General features: G+C 41.4%; 1 protein-coding gene across 1 annotated transcript in view; it reads right to left on the bottom strand.

The window, feature by feature from the left end:
• Positions 1 to 786: 786 nt before the first annotated feature.
• SPTLC3 (serine palmitoyltransferase long chain base subunit 3) overlaps positions 787 to 23,066 on the bottom strand; it is a 144,747-nt gene continuing 122,467 nt past the window's right edge. Inside the window, exons 10-12 of the mRNA XM_044263458.1 lie at positions 12,966 to 13,101; positions 7,930 to 8,059; positions 787 to 4,448 (exon numbers count right to left, since the gene is read on the bottom strand). Of these exons, the coding sequence (XP_044119393.1) occupies positions 4,335 to 4,448; positions 7,930 to 8,059; positions 12,966 to 13,101 (380 nt within the window). The 3' untranslated portion in view covers positions 787 to 4,334. The remainder of the gene's footprint in view (positions 4,449 to 7,929; positions 8,060 to 12,965; positions 13,102 to 23,066) is intronic.

The raw sequence follows: 23,066 nt of genomic DNA, 5'->3' as shown, positions 1-23,066 counted from the left end.
ATGGAGATGGATTAGGAATAGTTATTTTTAAGTGGATGGACTGCTATCAGTTCATAGCTGAGTCCCTCCCCCAAGAAGGGACTTTGGCTGAATGGAATTGTCTTGGCAAGGTAATGCCCTCCCCCATGCTTCTACCTTGGTAATCTGTATCGCATGATTAGTTGATGGCAAAAAGGACATAGAAGCCTGACTCCATTGCTTCACTTTGAGATAATTCTAAAGGGCCATCTCCCCATGGGAGTGACTAAGACCTTTCTATGATGAAATCATAGTTAGGCTTCTTCCTTTTCTAATCCTGTCTCATCGCTCTATCTTACCTATGGTTCCATTGTGTGTGGTCTCAGTGGTGTGTTGGTAAAGGTTTAACAGATGGCTCTTCAGATCCTGAATGTATAGGGTTTGCCAATATCTGTGGTGTAAATGCTTCCAGCATGGCCAATTTCAAGCTACCAAAGTGATGTTACAGAAGGAGGAGTTGGGAACAGATGAACACAATTGGTTCTTGTGACAGAGTTCAAGCCAGTGCCAGCCACCCTTGCCCATTTTCCCTAATGAAATTCTTAAATGCAAATCTCTGAGTCTCTATTTAGGGTAATTCAAACTAACACAGAACCATCAATTGTTTTTTATATTATCTATTTTAGTGATTTGACTATTAAAGAAACTAATATTTCACAGAAAAAATGAAATGTTGGTCACCTCAAATGTTTCAGTGAAACACACACACACACACACACACACACACAATACTGTAAGACAATGTCCCATAATAATTGCTTAGATACATTTTAAAATACAGTCGCCTTTTAATTTCCAAATATTACACAGCTGCATAAAGTGTTCTGAGAAAATAGACTTCAAATATGTTGTTTATATGGAGACCAGGAAAAATGGCCATGAAATCACTAGAGAAGTTCAGAGTATAATTGTTATTACTGCCATAAATCCAAATACAGGAAAGTTAAGGTTTTCTCATCAAAAATTTTAAGTCAGAGTAAGCCATTTGTAATATTTGCTATCTCTGAAGAAAATACAGAGGAGCACTGCATGTGTGAAGAACCATTAAGACTTTCACCCTATTTGAGAGCTGTTGTTGGAATAAGTAAACAATCAGAGGCAGATTATTCTTAATATTCAATTTTGTAAAAAGAGAAGGTACCTCGAAAATGGGAAGAAAATATCCCACTGAGGAGAAAAGTTTGGAATAATTCTCTTTACTTCAGTAGTATAAGCACCCTTGATTATCAACAGAGAATGAGGACAAAATTTCTGTTATGCTACTAGAGACAATTGATCTATGCAAATAAAAGCTCCAACAATGGTTCTCAAATTAGGACATGGATTAGAAGCACCTGAGGAGGCTGTTGAAATGTAAATTTCTAGGCACAACAGCTATTCTTACTCAGTGGAAGTCTGGCTGCAGTCCCAGGGACCTGCATTTTGATAAGCTTCTAGCAAATTCTCAAGCCCATGGTGTCTGTCAAACCAAAACAGCTGAAAGGCAATAAACTGAACATCCATGATAACACAATTCATAATGGGATTAAGGACATAACTCGCCATTTCCCTGTTAAGCAAATATATCCTCTCTATGAATATTAGTTTGAATCCTTTATCTTCTGTTTCACTGAAGGCCACTTTTAAAACATCTCCCATCTAGCTATCAACCAGCCAGAGTCTCACCTGTGTATCTTTACATTCTTGCTTGCTCTTAAAGGAAGGGTAAAGTGTGTATATGTGTGTGTGCACGCGTGTGCATATGTGCTTGTGCGTGAATGAGGGGAGGGTTGGGGAATATAACAGAGTTTTCTTAGGAAATTCTTTTAACAGAACCCACCGAAGGGACATTTTGAACTGTGGTATATTTATTGAGACTCAATAATCCCTATTGATTTAAAATTGTGGTTTTATAACCTAGCAGTAGGTGTTTTCTTATAAAAAGTAAAAATTCTCATGATTACCCTCTTAAACAACCTAATTCTATATATGACATATACTCTTCTATTACCAGCCCTATGAGATCTGGGTCTCTCCTAATGTTCTCAGGAAGCATTGCATTTGGTTTATAGTTGTTCTCCTAAGTTATTCCCTCTGACAGAGATAGTTTTTCATTTTTTTTCTTTAAATCTTGCACATGAGAATGTAATAAATTGTTCTAAGACTCTGGGATCTTGATGAAGCAGTAGTAATGCCCCCCCTCCCTTGTTCTTCAGGCCAGGTGGATAAATAAATATTTTCCTATCATGAGTTAGACTCAGGATCCCCCATAAAAGTCATAAAGATGGACGAATATAGCAGCTCACAAAGACACCCCTCTAAATGCTTAAAATTGAAAGGGTAGTTGTGAAGGTGTATATGAAGATCATGGACATCTAGAACGGAAGGGGAGGTTTTTTTGCTTGCTATACCTCAGTAAGGTCCTCTTCGTCTACTGTTCCTTTTATAGGACTGAAGACATTCATGCATTTTTGGACAACTAACTAGAATCAATTTCATTTAAATGAACATTTTCAAGAAAAAAGACCTTTTTGGGGACATGGATACCATATGTATTTTCTTTGCATAGTTACTGGTGCACCGATGCATTGGGAAGAATTAGAATTTAGTTACCAGAATTAGTCGCTGGAGGGGGAAACTGCATAGTGAGAACTCACTTCCTCTCCTCTTCCATGGATAGTGATCCTTACAAATGTGTGTAAGAAACCTTATTGTTGTGATCTACTTTTAAACTGATATACCTAATAGGGGTTATACTCTCCCTATAAACAGCTTTCCATACTGCTCGCCTTTATCCTTTAATCAGTTGTGAGCATCAGGCGTGTTGCTCTCTCCAACACCAGTGTGCCTGGCTGGGCTTCTGTCTCGGGGTACGGCATGAAAGCTTGGGTCCATCTGTGTCACAAGTCAAGCCTCTCTTGAGGTGATTTGTTTATACTGTCATTTGATGGAGTGGAATGTTCTGTAACTCATTCGAACTAGTATAGAAGCTTTGCTAAAAGGTCACCACTGCTCTTTAGAGTTTCCAAATCTGGGAACCATATGGGAGCTTGTTAAAGATAAGGTTTTCCACTGGCTTTTTCCATACCAACAAGAGCCAATTAGTAAAAAGGCACTATTCCAGATAAATTTGTGTTCACATTTAGAAAGACAGACAGACAGACAGACAGAAGAAGAGAGAGAGATAGACAGAGATAACTCAAGGAAATTACAGTTCTTTGCTCAATAGTGTGTAAGCCCATTTTATACCAAAATTGGATTGCGTGTGCCAGCAGACAGTAAGGACTATTTGATAGGCCTGAATGGGGGTGTCAGTCTTGAACAAGTTGAATAGAATTTGCTTTTAATGTCATTTTTGGATCAATACGTTCAAGTATAATCTTGCGAGTCAACTCTAAAGGAAACTACATCTCACCATTTACTCAAAATTTAATAGGAAAATGACAACTCATTCTTTAAAGTAATAAGGGTTATGTATGCAAGCTAAACATTCACTCACATGGCACCTACAACCTTCAAGTTGTCATAACATTACAGTTTGAATCTAAGCCTACAATTGGCTTGTGTTTGCTTTCTGCCCCCTTCCTTATGAAACAAAAGTCTTGAGTTTTCCAAACCTCAAAAGCTCAGCTGTAAAACTGTAGGAGACCAGCAAGAGGAAAAGGAAAGTTTCCTTCAAAGACGTCTGGAGTCACGGCTGGCCAGTCCTGCTCTCTCCCTCCAAACATTAACTATGGCTTTTGACACTTGTCCTTGGAAAAGGTCCAAATGTGGCAAATGGTAGAAGCAACATTTCTTTACCCTCCTGCCTGGAGCTCCCCACAATACGGAAGAGTTCTAGCGGGGGCATTCATGGGTGAAACAAGGAGGTCAGCTACTGTCTACCACGCTTGCTCACGTCTGCAGATGAAATAAATACACCCATAATGAGATCTACTGAATTAAAAATCAAAACCCTCTCATTTGGTTGGAATGCCTGAAAGAGTCTGGACCAGAGAGTCTGCACAGTAGCAGTGAAAACACAGGCTCATTGCCATTAAAAATGTTCTAGGAAGTGTGTGTGTGTGTGTGTGTGTGTGTGTGTGTGTGTGTGTGTGATGTATTTGTAGCAGGATACTGGGAAAGGAGAAAATTTTAAAAATCTGGAACCATATTTTTGTCTCTGCCGTCCCAAGCTGGAGACATTAAAAACACAACATTTCCTTCAGTTCAATTAAGCTGGTTTGGAAACCAAAATTGTCCTTAGAAAAGGGGGAGAAATCCATTTATATTCCTTTTGAGGCAAAAAGGGGGGGTTTTCTGGCAAAGTCTTTAGGTACAATTCAGGATCAGGAAACTTAATCATCCAGTTCAAAGCTTGTCTCGTCGTAGAGTTCGGGGCGCGCTGACTTCCTGTGCCGAGAATACTTCAGTTGTAGGAGATCACCCATTTCATCCAGGTTTTCCAAAACCTGCAAAAAAATTGCCTTCCATCAGTTATTCTTTAAACCCCTTACACCCCACGGAGATATAATCTTCTATTGCCAACTTCCTTGATTTTAAAGAAAAGGAGAAGATCCAAACCACTAAGGTATGGCTTATAAATCACAGCCCTCGAGGAATGTTATATGTTAATTCATTTTATTTCATATCCTTTAATAGTCTACCCCACATTACAAATATTTTATTTGTTAACTTATTTTTGGGGTGTGAGGAGAGGAATAAAAGCATTGGACCCATGCTTACCCTTTTAGGCTTTATTTTAAAGTTTAATGACTTACATATATGTTTTAAAAGATTTTCTTTATTTATTTGAGAGAGAGTGAGAGAGAGAGAGAGAGAGACAGTGAGAGAGGGAACCCAAGCAGGGGGGAGTGGGAGAGAAACGGGTTTCCCACAGAGCAGGAATCCTGATGTGGGGCTCAATCCCAGGACCCTGGGATCATGACCTGAGCCCAAGGCAGACGCTTAACGACTGAGCCACCCAGGTATTCTTAATGACTTATATTTAAACTTGTGGAAGAAAGAGGTAAGGTTGCAGATTATATTTGGGTTTATGTCCTCATGACACAGCAAATCAGTCTGGTCAAGGGCAAAATAGAACATTGCAGCAGCTGGTTAGTGTCCTCTTCTCCCTCCAATACTGCCCCAACCCCAGCACTTAAACACTCATCTCTATGTTCCATAGAATTGTAGGACATAAAACTACAAGGGACCGAGAACTCATCTGTTTCAGTTCTCTCCATTCAGACAGATAAATGTATCCCCAATTTTCCAAAGCAACTACTGAGATGGAGAATAGACTAATGTTATTTTCCCATGTAGTATATCACTGATCTTATGGTATTAGGCATGCCTTTTAAAACTTTTTAGGCCATCTTGCCCTGTCAGATGAGGAGGACAACATTAGGACCTAATGTTTTGAAAAAGGTGCAGATGTCTGTTAATTATGGAATGAATGACTAGTGGGACTAGTGGGCTTTCCTCTTTGGGAAGTCTTTCAAACGTATCAAGTTTGATATCCACCAACATATGAAGAGTCTTTTCTTTCTGGGTGGTAGCATTATAGGTGGTTAAAATGTTCTTTTACTTCAATGTACTTCCTAACTTTTTACACCAAATCTAAGCACTAAGACAAAGTAACAAAAGTTATATTTGAAATGACATCAAACTAGGATAGTGTCTGTTGCTCTTGGCTGAAGGTGGGGATGGAGTAGCTCAGAGTGGGTCATCTGCACGCTTGGAGGAGATGAGAGACAACTCATGGAAGGTGTGGGAGGACACAGGATTTCTAGTCGTTTTAATCTGTCTTTTTAACTTCCATTTTGGTATCTGCTATAAAATGTACACAATATCTTGACAGTGTTTATACAACTTATAAGTGGATTTATGTTGAAGCCCACTGATCAGATGACCCAGAGGACACCTGTACGCAAAAAAGGCAGGCATGAATTACAGAAGGAGCATCTTAGTAAGAGGGAGCTGGGAAGGGCTTCTTCCCACATTGGAGCTTGTGCTCGAGATGACTCTAAGGAACCAGGGACCAGTCGGGGTTGATGTTGTTCTGAGTGGGTGAAGTTCAGAGATTGGTTCTATGCAGAATTCTTATGGGGCAGGTGGGGTGACTAAGATGAGGTCATTTGTAAAGGAGCAGCCATCACTCATGTTAGAAGAAGGAAATTCTAAGCCGTTTTGTGTATGTAGAGTGGCCTCATCTCTGCCTTGGTCCAAACATGGTTATAGAAGGAACTTGTCTAGTATACGTATTTTCTGTGAGTGTTATGTTCAGTTAGCTACTTCAACATCTTGGTTATTCAAGGGTCATTTTACACTTACCCATATGTGTATATTAAGGAATATGCTCACAATTTTTTATTGATATAGGTGCCTGATTTCAAAAGTTTTGAGGCATCTGGCTAGATGATGTCTCTGAACTCCTTCCAAGTCAACTATTCAACAGGATTAAGAATGTTTGAAGAGAATCCTGAGGTCTGATGTCTCCTAAACTGGGTATCCCTGAATACCTCAATGCTGTTGGGGTCACAAAAAATATAAACTCCCCACTGCTATCTACCCCCTCTTGTCATCTCTGGGAGCATACTCTCCGGTCATGTCCTTTCCTCTCCTCTGCCTACTGTCTCTCTCTCATTACTTTTTTCCTCTCTTCATGTGTAAACATGCCCAGGTCTTTCAAGGGCTTTTATAAACCTATTTTTCTTTCTTTTGCAGTCAAGCTTCTTGAAATATCTGTCTACTATGTCTTTTTGAAAGAAAAACTTGTTAAAATTAATTACTAGAAATATATACACATTTTGGAGAACCTAGACAACATAGAAAGCTATAAGGAACAATGCAACAAAGTTCACCCATCATCTCAAAACCTAGAGTTAACTCAGTTATTAGTATGTCATGCAAGAAGTTGTTATTATGTATGCACTTTGTAGTGGACACTGGTTTAAGTCCTAAGAATGTAATGGTGAAGCAGAAAGAAAATACACTGTGTATATAATTTATTATTTGAACTCAAAGTATTCACTTTTTTATTCTTTATAGAACTATCTCCTAGTGTATGTATATATACATATATACTACATATACACACACATACAACAATCCATAATACATGTTATATGTGCATGTATATTACACATATACACATAATTCATTCCATCTTCATGTAGAATAACTCAGTCATATATAATGAATGACTTCATACAATCCCATATATAATTCCCACCTTCATGTTCCACAGTTGTCTATATTACTTTTCCAAAATGAATTTATATTATCTGTTATCACTAGTCACTTATTTATTAGTATCTCCTCTTAGAGTTTTTCCCCAGGGTTTTGCACAATAGTAGACACTCAACATGTTTGCTGAATTGCTTGACACTAGGAGACAGTTCCATTGACTCCAAACTGACTGAGATGGCTTAGTTGTCTTTTCTCACTCATTTCCATAAAGATCAAAACCAAAGGACAGTGAAATGTGGTTTTGAAATCATTAAAACCCAGTGTAGGTCTGGATGATATGATGGACCTGTCTTTGCCAACATGTTGGTTAGTTGGGTCGTATTTTCATATGATGGGCTTGGTGGCTCTATAAGTGTCCGTTTGTGAGTGATTGCGGCTGAAATAGAACATCAGATTAGCTTTTGCATTTAAGATCAAGGAAATAGCACAACATATAGCTACTCAGTCAGTCTTTTTTATGAAACCAAAACACTGCCTTGAGTCAAGTTCTCCACTAAACTCATTTTTCTTTCCTATCCACTGAGTTGATCACATTGTTGGGCATTGTTGGCAACCCCTTGTTTTTCCGCAATGAGTTTTATGAGTGTTGTTTTCTAAACCACCAATAGAAACCCAGGGAGCCCCAAGCTAGCTCAATAAAAGAACCTGCTCACAATGCAAAGTGCCAGTACCAGAGGTTGTTGGCCTGTGGGTACTCACTGTGTCTAGCATCTCCCGGGTATGTGCTGCTGAAACACAAAACCGAGCCCGAGCTTCTGCGAGGGGAGTAGCTGGAAATCCAACGACCACCACCCCGATTTTTCTATTTAATAGATGCCTTGCAAAAGCCCTATGGGAAAGGCAAAAGAGAAGGTTAGCTGAGAGACGACAAAATTATGTGGCAGGAAAAAGAGTGTGGTTAATCGACTTTTCTGATAACAACAAATAGAAGATGATTGAAATTACTAAACTTCTGTTACGTGTAACAGGAAATGGGGACAGTGTCTTGATGGCACCCAGAGCTGAGGGTGCATATGGTAGGGCCTGGCACACCCATTAGAGCATTGTGAGTACTGAGTCTTTGACACTGAGCAGAAAATGCTGATGTACACGACCCTGGTATAAGGAGTCAGCACTGATATACAAATTCTTTGTCTGCAGGGTTCCTAGGAACAGAAGCCCCAAGCTAACAAAATGCAATTGCATAAAGAAAGAACATATAGTAAGTGCAAACTTGTATGTTTAAAAAATCCAATACCAATAACAGAGTATGAAAATTTCAAGAAGCCTATACTTAGTGACTATTATTTGAGTACCAGGATCTGAGGGTCTGCCAGGAGATAGTCCCAAGCTGTATTATCACTCCAGAGCCATATTTTTCCCCCATTAAACCAGAGGTGAAAAATAATAAGGGTCTCCTCATTTTTTGTTGTGTGACTAAATCCACCCCCGTATGTTCAAGGATGATAAACCCATCGACTGAGTTAAAGGGGGAGCGGGGTAAGAGGGATTCAGGGAAGAAATATGTACACACAGAGAGGCTGGCCCGTGGATGCAAACTGTAGAATGTAGGTCATAACTACAAAGCTTTCTGACACAGGGTGTTACAAATCACAGGGTGTAATGTTTCTCCATGGCGATTCCTTCCCTTTATCTTCTTCTAGACTTTTTCTTTTTCAGAGCTAATCTCAGTAACGGTTCTGGACTATCAAACTCTCAAAAGTCTAGATTTTTTTTGTGCTAAGAGCCAAGGTCAGACAAAAAGGCATGTGCCCCTACGTGAATCTTGCCCCACTTTATGCTCTGTTGCTCTCTGCAGGAAACCTTTCTTACTAAATGTCTCTGCCCACAAGCAAGGTAAATGCCACAGATCTGTTCTTAGCATGAAGAGGCTTCAGGTGTCCTTTTTAAGGCTGGAAGATGACAGCAGCACCACAGAAACCTTCCAGTCGTAACTCAGTAAGAATTCTTGAACCAGACATGGAGAACTAGCCTGTCCGTTTATTCATTCCTCTTGCCATGGAGCTGTCTGTCTTTTTGGTTGCCTCACGGAGAATGCATGTTATCAATGGAGTGGTGGAGATTGCAAGGTCTAGGGAGCACAGTGTCTCTGGCCCTGTGGCCCAGCTAAGGCAAGAGACACCTTTGATTTGGACAGGGAAGATTAACAAGAAGATGAAGCTTTCTGAGAAAGTTAGAAAAACAGAGGCTGTGCTTTTTCTTGTTCACCATATGGAAGGCTGCCCATGGAAGGGCACACGATGAGAGCTCATAATTATCTGAGAAACAAGGCAAGTGCTTTTATTGCTAGACTACAAACCACCTGACCCATGATCTCAAGCTAATTTTCGGGACTCCCCAAAGACCATTTTCACTGTCTGCATGTTTCTCTTTGTACCAGAGGAAGTGAGTTTTGCCAAAGAATGTAGAGCAAAATATAGGACTGTTGATTCATTAGGCTAATCTGAGGCCTCCCTGGAGCACTTTCAGCCTTAAAATTTACACTACTAATCCTGGCCTCCTTAGGTTAATGTGTCTGATTGCCCTGAACATTTTATATAATGAGCCTCTGGGTTTGTACTCCCCAAAACAAATGAGAGCCTGTAGTGTGAGCTGAAAAAAGCTGGGCTACATAGATAATAATAATAAGTGGTTAGCAATGCATTACGGGCATCATCATTGTACCGCGTATCCTATCATCCTGAAAGAGTATGACGAAGCCCATGGAAAGAGAATGTAAACTCTGTATCAGAGACTAAATATAATATATTCTTGATTATTCAAATGAATGTTTTATGGATGAAATCACATGATACCAAATGTTGCAGAAGATTCCAGTGGTTGAGTCGCAATGAAACTTTGCTCTAAAAGATACCTTGCTGGAGAGGATATTTCATTCTGCAGTAGACGGACAGGTGGAGAGATCACAGTGCTTCAATAATATCAAAGGGTTGAAAATAAGCAAACGAAGGAAGTGCTCATACACTGACTTATACAATTAACTCCTTGTCTCAAAAGCTTTTCTCCATATCAACTTTCTGTTGAAGGAATATCTGAGAAGAAAACAAGGCCGGGGGCAAAGAAACTTTTGGCAGCAACTCTGCCAACAAGAGAGGACATTACCTTTGGTCACTGACCTATTCTAAGTTTCCTTAGACAACTCAAGCAACTAGAGTGTTTTGTTTTGTTTTTCCCATTCGCTGGGTTTGAGGCCTTTTGAGTCATCAAAGATGACATTGAGAGTTAAACTCATACTGTGTGTTTGCCTTAATGAGATGTGTTTCCCCCTGCTGCGGACAAAAGCTTCAGAGGCTGTGCTATGCACTGAGAAGAACTCTGGTTCAGGAGGCAAGCAGAACTGGCTCTGAATTCTGGGCTCTGCTGCCTGTAAGCTGAGTGACCCTCAGTAAGCAATTTCACTTTTGTGGGTCTTGGTGTCTTTGTTTATAAATTAAGGCCCAGCATCCACCTTTGGTGGGTGATCACTGGATTGGACAGTCTTCCTTAGCATAGAATCAGCATTCAGCTACATCCACTCCTCCTTAAATACCATCTTCATTGGAAGGCATTAGATGGTTTGACATATCATCTAAGCTCTAACATGGCATATTTGATTCACACAATAGCAGGATCTCCACCTACTATTTTCCTGAAAGTTCTATTTTTATTAATGCAACCAGAGATTGCAATAATTATTTTGGAGAGCCATGCAACCACGGTGACTCAATCTGGTTACACTCAGTTGAAACTAATAATAATAATCATTGTACTAGTAGAAGTCCTAGTAGTAGTAATAATAACTACCACTGATGAAGTACTGATAGTATACCAAGTACTATGTTAAGTGACTTATATACATTAACAATTAAAACTACTAATAATAACAGCTCACCTAGTAGCTCCTATATGAGACAACAGGCTGTATGAAGACAGACCTCATCTTGTTTAACTGAAACAACTATGAAATAGGTCTTATTGCATCCTGTCATAAAAATGAGAAAACTGAGGCTTTAGAAAGCTGGGCAACTTGTCAAAGATCTACCAGCTAGCCAGAGATAGAGTCAAATTCTTCTTTATTCCGAACTCCTCACTACACCAAGGAGCACAATTCTTACACATAACAGCCTCTGATCTCATTTTTTCACATTAGCTGTTGTCCAGCTAGGACTCCCAGCATTTAAAGGAGCAGAAGTTCTCCCTCTCTCTTTCTGTTATTGCAAAGGCAAATTCCTGAATTTAAATGCGTTTGTTTTAACTCTTCATGTCCTCTTCCCACGGCATGGATTCATACTACTATTCTAGTACCAGCCTTCCCCACCAAAGTCAGAACTATCCGGCACGCTCCCCACGACCACCCTCCAGCATTGTGCACTTTAGATGATCAATAATAAGACAAATTTATTGTTGATGTCTTCATGTGAGCTAATGATAACATATGAGATAGACATGGGTTAAGTGTGGAATATTTCTTCCAGAACATACCATTTTGCTAACCATTCTGAACAAATGTAGGTTTTCATTTTGCCTCTCCAAATCAGATGTTTAGGATCATATGCTACTTTGAATCCCTGTTGCTAACCCTCCCTGCCCTAAGTACTGAGCAGCATCCTGTGGGACTATGCTCTTGACCACTCCATACACTGTTAGCCTGACCCAGTTTTGTGAACAAAGGGCTTAGTGGTGGTAATGGTATGGCCTGCAAATTAACTCCTATGTGGTTTTAACTGCTTGTTATTTTGCTGTGGTGAAATGATAGAAGAATGTACTCTGAAGAATTAATCAGTTCTATCCACCATGAGTTCTCAACTGATAATCCCAGAATCTCTTCTCTACACTTGAAATACTCTACCAATCTTTTCACTCTTCGAGAGTCAAGCAGAAATTTCCAACAATGGAGTTATGTTACAGGAGAGTTAGGACTTCTAGAATCTTATAAATATGTGTTGACTATTACTTTCTACTGTGTACATGGTCAGACACCCAAATAAACATTTTATATTTAGAAAGGACTCTAATTAACTTTCTTTTAATAACAAAGGTAGTTAGTATGTGGCAGGTTGGAGAATGGCTCATGTATCAAACTGTCTATGCCATATTGAGGAAAAGTTACTTTCTTTTTATGTAGTTGTTCTCGTGCTCAATTTCAGAATTGCAGTCAATAGGAAACAACTCCACATAGGTTTATAGGAGAGGCATTAAAATTTAGTGTTAAGATTGTGAGCCTAAGTTTGGGTTTGCCTCTTGATAGTCTCTTGATTTTATTACTGCTCAACTTGTATGACTTTGGGCAACTATTTAATTGTCTGCAGCCTCAGTTTCCTCCACACTTGAAATAAGGCTGCCTTCTTCTGAGGATGGGCATGAAAGGTCAGTGGAGAAAGCACAGAGTCTGGTAATAATGTTGTTTTCAAATGTTGAGAGATATGGTCTCCAGAAGTTCTCCCTGAAAGAGGCTGTGGGACAGAAATAGGCACAGGATCATCCTTAATTTACAGTTGAAACCTAGACGGTGACACCCAAATTCAAAGGGCTTGAAAGTGGTGGACACTTGATTCTCTTCTTAGAGGACCTGTGAAAAGGCCCAGCTGATGGGCTGGCAGGTGGCTTCTAAGAAGCTGTGCAAGCGAATTCTGAACTTGGCACCCCATTCCAACTACATAAGCATTGCCTATGCAGAAAGAGTTGTAGAGTCAGAAGCACTGTCTTAGATCACCCTGGGGCTTCGGGTTTATTCTGAAAGCCCATTGAATACTCACGCTACTTTAGCAGGCATGTAAAGGAGCAGAGGGATGACGGGAGACTCCTCATTGCCATAGATAATGAATCCCATTTCATTCAGTCTCTGTCTGAAGTATCTTGTGTTTTTTGCAAGTTGCCGTACTCTCTGCAACCCTGAAAGGAGACAGACATGAAATCCATCAATTCCCACCAGGAAGAGAGAAGCAAAGGTCCGATTGACTTAGCAAGTATTCCTATTTCTTATGTCTTTCTGCAGGCCTTCATCATTCGCTGGGAGGGGGTCAAAATAGGGTGGGGAAATACCTCTTGGTGAGCAGGTATGGGCACTGATGTCTGAGAGCTGTTCTGAGTCTGGAAGCCAGGATCCAGTGGGGTATGGTGCTGTTAGGTTCTGCTAGCAAGTAAAGGCAGGCTAGCCTATGGGGTGGGGTGGGCAGAGAGTGTGTCTAGTGAGAAGGAAGGAGACAAGCTATCATTTACTAGGTACCTGCTGTGTATGGACTCTGTGCTAAGTGCTTTATTTTATTTATTTGTCATTCTTTTAATTTTAATTTTTATTATCTTTAAAATTAACATATAATATATTATTTGTTTCAGAGGTGTGTTAAGTACTTTAAAGACATTAACTCAGGGGAAAGGAATGTGACAAGGAGAGACATACACTCAGACACAGACACACAGACACAGACACAGACACACACCACACCTGTTGTTGGTAGAAGCTTTTCAGCCACACTGGGCTGGCCCTTTAAGTTGGTTCTCATCCAAGTCTCTAATCGAAGAGCACTTCACCTAACCTAAGCTTGAAGTGGAAACACATCCCTGGACAAAGATAGGTCCTGCTGAGACCAGAACTGTTTTGTGAGGCATTTGGTAGTGGTACAGTAATAGACAGAAAGGAATCGAGTGAATGGAAGAAGGGGATCTCTGTTTTCCCCAAGCTCGAAAAATGACAGCATGGGCTCCAAACAGAAGGTCAAAGAAGGTAACATGTGTCCCTTTCCAGGTTATTGGTGCTTCAGCTCAAAAGCTTAGCCTCTGTCCTCCATGTATGTCCTGGGGGTAGGTTACACATACGTGATGGCGAAGACAATTAAAGAGTGGAAAGAGTTCTGAAGACATCTGTCTACTCCATTACCATCACTTACCAGTGAGGCAAGTGAGCAAACCAGCCAAATCCAGAGTGTGTGTGCTTGATACGGAAGATTTAACAGAATTGGATGTTTAAGTCCCCTAGAAATCAGTCCAACATTTGCATCTAATACAAAGTGGCTGTTGAGCAGGAACAGCTGCTATAGCTGACTTCCATTATGATTAGTTGGGTTTTTATTCAAACTGATTAGTCTTTGCTTTACTGGTTTTTCAATATTCTGAACATCACTCCTGGGTGTCTGCAACTCTGCAGATGGAAAATGGTTAACATGTCAGTAAATATGTCAATCACAGTTCTCCAGTTCCTTCTTGGAGAAATGGCCCCAGATTGTGTCTTGACAGAGGGTTGAACAGTGGAAATTTCCTGCTCAACATCCTTCCTCCAGGGGGCCATGATGTTCAGACAGAGTTGGACCTGACTTTCCTCTTTTCTACAAGGTTATCATATGACCAAGGCCTAGCCAATTGGAATAATCCATCCCTGTAATTATTGGTTCAATAATGATGAACTATAACCTGGGCTTATCAGAGTCTTTCCGATCTGTTGAAGAAGTATATAAGTGAGGTCTGACATCTGAAGCTACATGTTTGTCGTCATATGGAGGAAACCTGCTTGAGAATGATGTTAATGCAGAAAGCCAAGGTATAAGACCGTAAGAGTCCTGATGGCATCATTGTAACCTAAGGCCTAGCCATGCCTAAGTGAGACTGTTTTTTGGACTATCCCAGTATGTTTCTTTTTCTTAAGCTATTCTGAGTTGCATTATACAACCTACAGCCAAATGTGTTCTGAGTAATGCAGGTGGCCACTTTATTGGATGAGGTTACCTCTAAAGGACAATGCTAATATCAACCACAATAGTACTTGCAACTCACATAATATCACATAAAACACTTGACAATAATTTATTTAGTCTTCGCAACAACTGTGTTGAACTAGATGCTATATTCTCATGTTACACATGAAAAGAAGTCAAGTGACTCACCCAAGTTCACATAGTTGGTAGGTAGCAGAGTCAGAATTTGAATCCAGGTAATTGAGTTCTAGAATCTGTGCCACTTACCTCTACATTATGCCCAAGAGTAGCAATGGATGATGTCTATCCAGGTAATGGATGATAGCCAACTATTTACTACAGACTCAATAAAATGTATCTCTTCCAGCTGTTAGAATCATTGTTATACCACGTTTTTCTAGTAGAGGCAGTTCAGATGTTGGGGACTGAGCAATCTTTCAACAGCCTCATGTTGTAGAGAAAAGGAGTAGGACATCAAGGACTAGAGGCCTGCCCCAGGGAAAGACTAGCGAAATCCCTTCACTTTAGTTGGGGAGCCTGATGGGCTACTCCTGAAAAGTAAGGTGAATCAGAAGTAGATAGGTCCCCAAAGGGCACATTCTTCATCCAATCATCTGACATTTTTCAGTAGTCTCTATCACTCCCAAAACACTTCAGCTCTTCCCTGAGAGTTTTGCTTACGAGGCCCAAATCTACTTGACTTCTCTGGCATCTTAAATGTGTTAACAATATTTGCAAAAGAACAGAAATTTAATTGAGGAGAACACCAACCAAGAAGGAGGGGTGTTGAATGATCCAGTTGTCTCTGCTTGTTTTCTGTTACTATACTTCACTTAAGCCCGGTTTTCAAGGAAGACTCCTCTCTGACTCTGCCAGAAGGTTATGATGGAGAAAGCATCTGGATTTCCCTTCAGGAAAGCTGATGTCTCAATTCTACCATGCTGGCCACAGCTAATGGATGCACGACACTCTTGATTGAAGGCCAGTCTACTTGGGTGTTGGCCAGAAAGCCATGAATTGGTCTATCATGAGAACTTTACCAAATAGATAATAAATATGAATTAAACCAATAAGGTCCTCTTGCTGGTAGAGGAAGAATGTGAAAAATTTAGAGAAAACCAACAATTGGCATTAAGACCTAAAATTGAGAGACATAGAGAGAAAAGCTTATAATCAGAATCTATAAGACACAGGAAGCCGCTGGTCAGTGGCCGTGATGATAAATGATAATAAAAAGAAGTGGGCAGTGCAAGGTTAGTCAGTAGCAACTGGAAGATAAACAGAAACAGGGAAGAGCATTTAGTCTAGTGGGCAGACAGATATGACATCTACAAATGGATGGAAAATTGCAACTCTAATGAGTGCTGTGAAGAATACTATATGACTAGAAGTCAATACATGTTTAGTGAGTTGAGATTGGAAGGGTAGACAGATGTTAACAGGCAAAAAACCAGAGGGGAACATTTCAGGTATAGGAAACAGGAGCAGTGGTTTGTGGAAGAAAAGAGTGGTTGAAAACAAGGTAAGATGTGGTTAAATGTGGGGCAAGATGAGGCTGGAATGATGGGTAGATTTTCTTAAAAAAAAAAAAAAGAGGACAGGGATAGAAGAATTCACCATTTTGTGGCTGGGAAGAGAAAGAACATACAAGGGAGACAAACAGAGCAATCAGTGAGGGAGAAGACAAATCAGGAGATAAAATAGTGTTTACCGAGTTTATCAACATGGCAGTCATTGATAACCTTTATTTTGGGGTCCCTGGTTGGGACTTTGGTTTTCAAGAAACAGGTAGCTGCAAATATGGTTTAGTTTAATGCATATATGCTTTTATTTTCCCACCCACCTCCTTCAAAAAGGGAAAGATAAGCCCTCAATCCCCAAGTTCCAGATTTATATAAATGTTGCTGCATAGAAAAACCTCCCGGGGTCTTAAAAATGAATTGCTTTGTAACATGCCGAAGTGATCCTTGGAAACTTGTATATGTACAGAAAGCACCCCTTTGAAGGCCAGAACTAGAAACGAGGAGGAGAATATTTGTTTTTACTTAAAAAGAAAAAATTTCATCTATGCCCCTAAATAAAGAAAATTTCATCTGTACCCTGAAACTGAGTATTTAGGGGGGTATAAGGAGTAGGGGGAGATCGTGGAGGAAGAAGGAAAAGAAGAAGAGGGCTGGAGTAAGACTTGTTTTAAAGGTGATTCAAATGAAGTCACAGATCTACATCCCAGCCACCAAAATGTATTCCATATGTCCTGTCGCCTTGTACGTTTAGTTCTTTTGTTGATCGTTAGCTGCACAATGAATAGATGACTTCATCAGGCTTGGTCTGATGATTCCTAAATGATCCCCCTCAAAGACTAGAAGGATTTCCTGGCCCGGAACTGCATGAATGACTTAAATTGTTTTCCCAGTGGCATTATCTTTGCGCTTGCCCATAATGACTCATCTATCATTGGGCTGCCCAGCTACTTAATTGGACCCGTCTGTCCCCTTTGCCTTGATTAACCCAAGTAACTGGATCATCAGCTAATGCCATCACTTTACTGCTTGTAGATTCTTTGGAGAGTTGACCAAATAGATCAGAATCCTAAGGGTAGCTGATCTAAAGAATTGCCCTGTCTTTTCTATCTTTGAATCATTTAGCACAACACGGCTGACAAGCCATTATGATACACTTCGTGGTCACCATGTTTTCTTATATAGATCACTATTAACGCCTTTGAGGTCCTTTGCATCGGCCAAGATACAGCTCCTTTCAATTACTCTATTGCTCACTCTTTAAAATTGGAAACATTCTACTCCTGTAGGGCCTAGGGGGAGAGAGGAATTTATGCATATAACATGCTACTCATCTAGACAAGATATGGGTGATTTTATTAATTGTGGTGTGCTTTGAGATCCTTGCTTGAAGAGTGCTTTGTAAGTGTAGGAGGAATTTTTTAGCACTTGTCTTTTTGTACAGGGATGGCCAAGTAAGGGTGGCATGGATACTAGGCATTGCTCAATTAGAGACTCTAATTCAACCCTTTCTGGTTCTTCTTTCACACATCATGTAAAAGACAGGGCGGTCTCTGCTCAGATAATTAAGTAAATGAGCTGATCCCTTATGTAGGGTTCCAGAGAGTTTATAGGACTGTTTATTTTGCTATATTGTGGGTTCTCTGTAAAAGGAAGAGTCTTTAGAGTTAAATGGACTAAAAAAACCAAAAACCAAAAAACAAAAAAAAAACAAAAAAAACCCACCGAACTCCCTCTGGACAATATATGGTTTGATACCTCAGGTTTACCTGTAAAATACAGATAAATAAGCTCATCGCCCGAAAGGTTGGTGGAAATAGAGGGGTTAATGCAGAAACATGCTTCATACTGTGCCTGGCACACAGTAGGTATTTGGAAGTCTAATTACCCTTTTTTCCATAGGGCAGTAGTTCCTAGCAACCTTAATAGCACCTCAGAATCATCTGGAGAGCCTGGCAAAGCCCTGGTCGCACCGCAGATCAACTGAATGAGTATTAAATCAATATAAATCAGGATGGGACAAGGCATGAATTTTGGTTTCCAGGAGGCATAGCCATGGAGACTTGGATGTCTCAGAAACGGCCTCCATTGCCACTCAAAGCCCACAACCATGCCTGTTGGCATTAAGTGCCTGACTATGTCCTTGGTAGTGGAAAATAGAAGATGGGCACATGTCCTGGCCTCTTCTTTGGCACGATTACCTCCCAGCAGTTTACCAGTGCTTGGATGCTTGAAGAGTACGTTTTGTGGGGCTGACCTGCTCCCCTGACACCTATCTGCTCTGACTCGAGATCACCCCAACTGTCAACACCCCACCTCCCCACTCCGCCATCCAGGAGGCTCGATAAAAATCCAGCTGACCTGTATGTTGCTGTTCTACCCATTCAGATTTCTAGCTCTGCCAACTTGAGAGATGGTCTAGGTTACCGGAGGCCACAAATACTTTAACCTTCTCTCCAATGCTGTTAAAACAAAAACAGCTGGGGCAGGGGAAGGAAAACAAATAAAACACAAAGCATCCCACTACAAAGCTTTGCAGTCCCCTAATAAAAACAATCATCTGTGGCGTTTCCAAAAATATGCTTGGGAGAACTCAACCTCCAGAGGGCCAGAAGGCATTGCAGACAGTGGAGACTCCCGGAATGACCTGTCAAAAGCCGAAGAAGGAAAATTTGTTGTCTGCTAAACCGTCGGCATGCAAAAAACAAAGAGGCATTTCCCTCTGAAGGACTAAGTGGAAGAGGCGGATTTCATGAGCTTGTGAGCCAACCCGGGTGCCGCTCTCTATTTTCTGCAGGTTTGCAAGCTCACTTGCTAATAGAGGAAACATGAATGTGCCCAGATGCCACAGAGGGACTAATTTTATCATTTTCCAGGCATAAAAATGCACATAAAGAAATACATGCTGCTATCCCTCCCTAAATTATTTAGCACGCCGCCATGACCGTCGGAATTCAGACTGGACAACCTCGAAGAGGCTCTTAGGCAGCCTTGCTTGGAAAATGTTGTCTTTTTTTTTTTTTTTTTTTTTTTTTAGAGATGGGAAGAGCCTTCCCATAAAACATCTCTTAAAATTTAAGAAGTCGATCTTTCTAAAAAATCACATTGATATTAAAGAATACCTAAATGACCTAAGAATGCCTCATCTCCTTGCCTCTTGCCCCTTCTTTGTCTGTTCACTCAAGGCTCCTCCCCCTGGCATGGCAGGGCATGGCGGGGGTGGTCTCTGTGGTGAGATGGGGGGTGGGGAGTGGACAGGATGGACCTTGGAGTAAAGTGTCAGTGTGACAGCAGGAACCCAGCGGTCTGTTATTTTAAGCTCTGGAGCTCAGACAGGACATTTTGTTTGCAACACACTTAGGGGCAAAGTGATCTCAGCTAAGATCAAGAAGCTACAGAGCAGGAAGAATCATAAGAATCACATTAGCAGTGACAAGCTTCCCAGTGGGATGGAGAAAACTGTTTGGAGTGGTTTGCTGAGAGGAACACACATTTTTATCAGGCACTGAAGCTCTCCCTTTTGATGTCTGGATTCCAAGGTTACAGCATGTTTTATAGTCACATACACATGTTCCCGGGACTCTTCAGGCCACTTAGTCACACCCCCGGGGAATGTACATAGAAGCAGGGAGGCCAGACATCCAGGGTGGACAGCTGTCTGCACCCTGCCTCCACCTCCCTACCCGTGACTCACACACAGCATCAGGAGTTTCACCCACGAGAAGAGAATGGATAGGTCTTGACTATTATTACGCACCAGAAACGGTATTTTGGGGCCCTCTTCACAGATACCGAAACGGAGGCTGGGAGATCATTAATGCATTACTGAAGCTGACCTGGAAACGGGCCGTACCTCCCGGGCTAATCAAAGTCTGCTCTTTGGAGAGAAGCTGGTAAACTTATTTCTGATGAGGTGTGAATTCCATGATTCATGGATTCACAAGTTTCACAAACGAAAAGCACTCACTATGTTCAGGAGCCAGACCAGCTGAGAAGGGGAAGTAGAAGATGTGAACATTCTGAGACGGTTTGCAAGGAAATGTTTGCATGGAAGACAGGGCAGATAGCAGACAATATACAACTGAGCGAAAGAGCCTTAAGAAAGATGGAGACAGAATTGGCAGGCTTTTCACACAGTAGGGCTTCCTGAATATTTACAGAACGAATGACAGGATTTAACGGTAATTTGCATTTCAACAGAGAGCAGTGTCTTCGCAAGTCACAAATTGTGGAAGTTTGCACATTTAATGGGGTAATTTGGAAGGCTAGGGGCCATCTGGGAACTTTGTAAATTAGTGATTCTTAAGCACAGGAACACACCAGAGTCTCCTGGGAATCTATCTTTTTCTAGAGTACATACAATAAAGTCCCCCTGCCCCCACCCCCACCCCCGGGATTCTGCTCCAGAAAGACTCCTATGTCGTTTCCAGTTGAGAATCATTGCTTGAAGGCATGACTGCTATTGTGGGTGTTGATTCTACAAAGATACTCCTACAACAATACTCGGGCTGATCCCAACCGAAGACACCAGAAAGCAATTTTGTTTCGGAATATTTTGTACTCCATCTACAGATCTGTATGTAAGATTCCACCTGCCCTTCCCTTTTTTTTTTTTATAAATGAAGATGAGCACGTGACTTATCAACTCTGAGGCTTCATTTACTGATCTGTTAAACAGGGAGGATAGCAGTAACTGCCTCACCTACTGGAGTGCACCATGGAAGAAATGCTTTGAATTTTGGAGCAAAGAGCTAGAGGTGGTAAGTGAACATTGTGTGTATCTAAGTTTGGAGGTGGGGAGGCACCTGGAAATGGGTAACTCACTTGCCATAACATTTGCATCACAGTCATGAGAAAGATCAGTGGAGTCAGACCACAGAGAGCTCTGAAGGGCACCCTAGGATTTGGTAGGTTTTGGTGGGTAGTAGGGAGCCATGGCAGCATCATGAGCAAGACATGCCATGTTCTGAGGGGGTTTAGGAGGAGGAAGCACATGGTTGACGATGAGGGAAAAACTGGAGTTGGCAAGACAAGTAGGAGGCCAGAGTGGCAGCAAACTCTGAAGCAGGTGAAGGGGTGCGCATCCTCAGCTTGTTGGGATCTGTGGCAGGAAGGCAAAGGAGGCAGCAAAGGACAGGTCCTGGGCTGAGCGACTGGGTTCATGGGGTCCCCTGAAAGGTCTCTGTGAGCCCATGCAAGTCAACATGGCTACCAGGAAGTCACATCGAGACAGCTGCCTACATGATTCCACCCTCTGGCTTTGTAAGTGTCCACTGGGAGTGCACGGGTGAAGCCCCAGAGAGGCGGCGTGGGGGGACATTGAGGGAATGCTCAGCAGAAGGCCGATCAGACTGCCCTGCCCCCACTACAACAATAGCATCAAGGCCAAGAACTCAAAAAGTGTGAGCCCAGTTTCCTGGGTCCCAAGTCAGCTTTACTGTCTGGGGCAAAGTACTTCATCTTTCTGTAACTCAGGCACATCACCTATAAAACGGGACTAATGACAATGTAATAATAATAATATCCATTCCATTCCATTCTGCACATTAAATGTTAAGCACTTAGAAGAGTGTCTGCACACGATAAGTCCCTGGGAGTACTGTAAAATTTAAAAACTATTTAAATCTTATAATATGGATGCTTATATACATTTCATTTGGAAAAAAATTCTGTAGTTCAAAAATATTGAAAACTATTCATTTGAACCAAAGACCAGACCGACTGACGTGGATTTGCCCTATAGGGCTGTGTCGGTGAGCTCAGTGGAGGTTAGGAGGTTATCTGTGGCACCTGCACCCAATCTGGCTGTTCCTGGTCCCTTCTCAGGTTTTGTTTTGTTTTTTTTTTTCTTTTGTGGGATTTTTTTCAGTGTCTAGGACATGTCCTCCAATCGCTTCTTACCCACCAGATGTTCACTGGGACAATTTTCAGTTTCAGTATTCAAGTTGAAGAATCAAACTATATACAGTCCTCCTATTTTAGAAGAGTAAAATAAATTTTAGGGACATTAACCTGTACCTAAGGCTTGATCAAGTGAGCCCTTAGAAGGGACTGGGCTCTCCCTGAAGAAAGAGATTCAGGAAGAGAGAGGGGGAGATTCCCAAAGATTTGAGAAGGAGATTCCCCATTGCTGGCTTTGAGGCAGAGGGAGGGGCTGGATGGTAAGAAGTTCCAGCAGTCTCTAGGAGCAGAGAGGGGCCAGCATGCAGCTGGCAAGGAAATGGGGACCTCACCCTTGCACCCCCAAAATTGGATTCTGCCACTTACACGTGAGCTTGGGAGAAGAGCCTGAGCTCCAGAAGAGAAGCCAGCCACAGATACCTTGATTTGGCCTTGAGCACAGAACAGACTATGCCCAGACTCCCGACCCAAGGAGAGCATGGGATAATAAATGATGTTGTTTTAAGCTGCTTAATTTGTGGTAATTTGTTATGCAGAAATAGAAAACCAATACATTCATTCTCTCTAGCCCAGAGCACATGCCGGGCTTCTCCAGGCACAAATCCACCTGCTTAATCCTCCCCAGCTGCGGCCCATAGTGTAGCTGGTTTTCTCCACAACTTGTCCAGATAAGAGTGGGGCTGGGGCAAGGCACCCTGGCATTTGGGGTTTTTGCTGCTTAGCTGAACATGAACCAGTGATGGGAAAA

This window comes from Neovison vison, chromosome 8 (genome assembly GCF_020171115.1).
Source record: "Neovison vison isolate M4711 chromosome 8, ASM_NN_V1, whole genome shotgun sequence".
NCBI classification, from domain to species: domain Eukaryota; kingdom Metazoa; phylum Chordata; class Mammalia; order Carnivora; family Mustelidae; genus Neogale; species Neogale vison.
The sequence above is the reverse complement of the archived record's forward strand: the minus strand, read 5'-3'. Positions and strand labels throughout refer to the sequence as shown.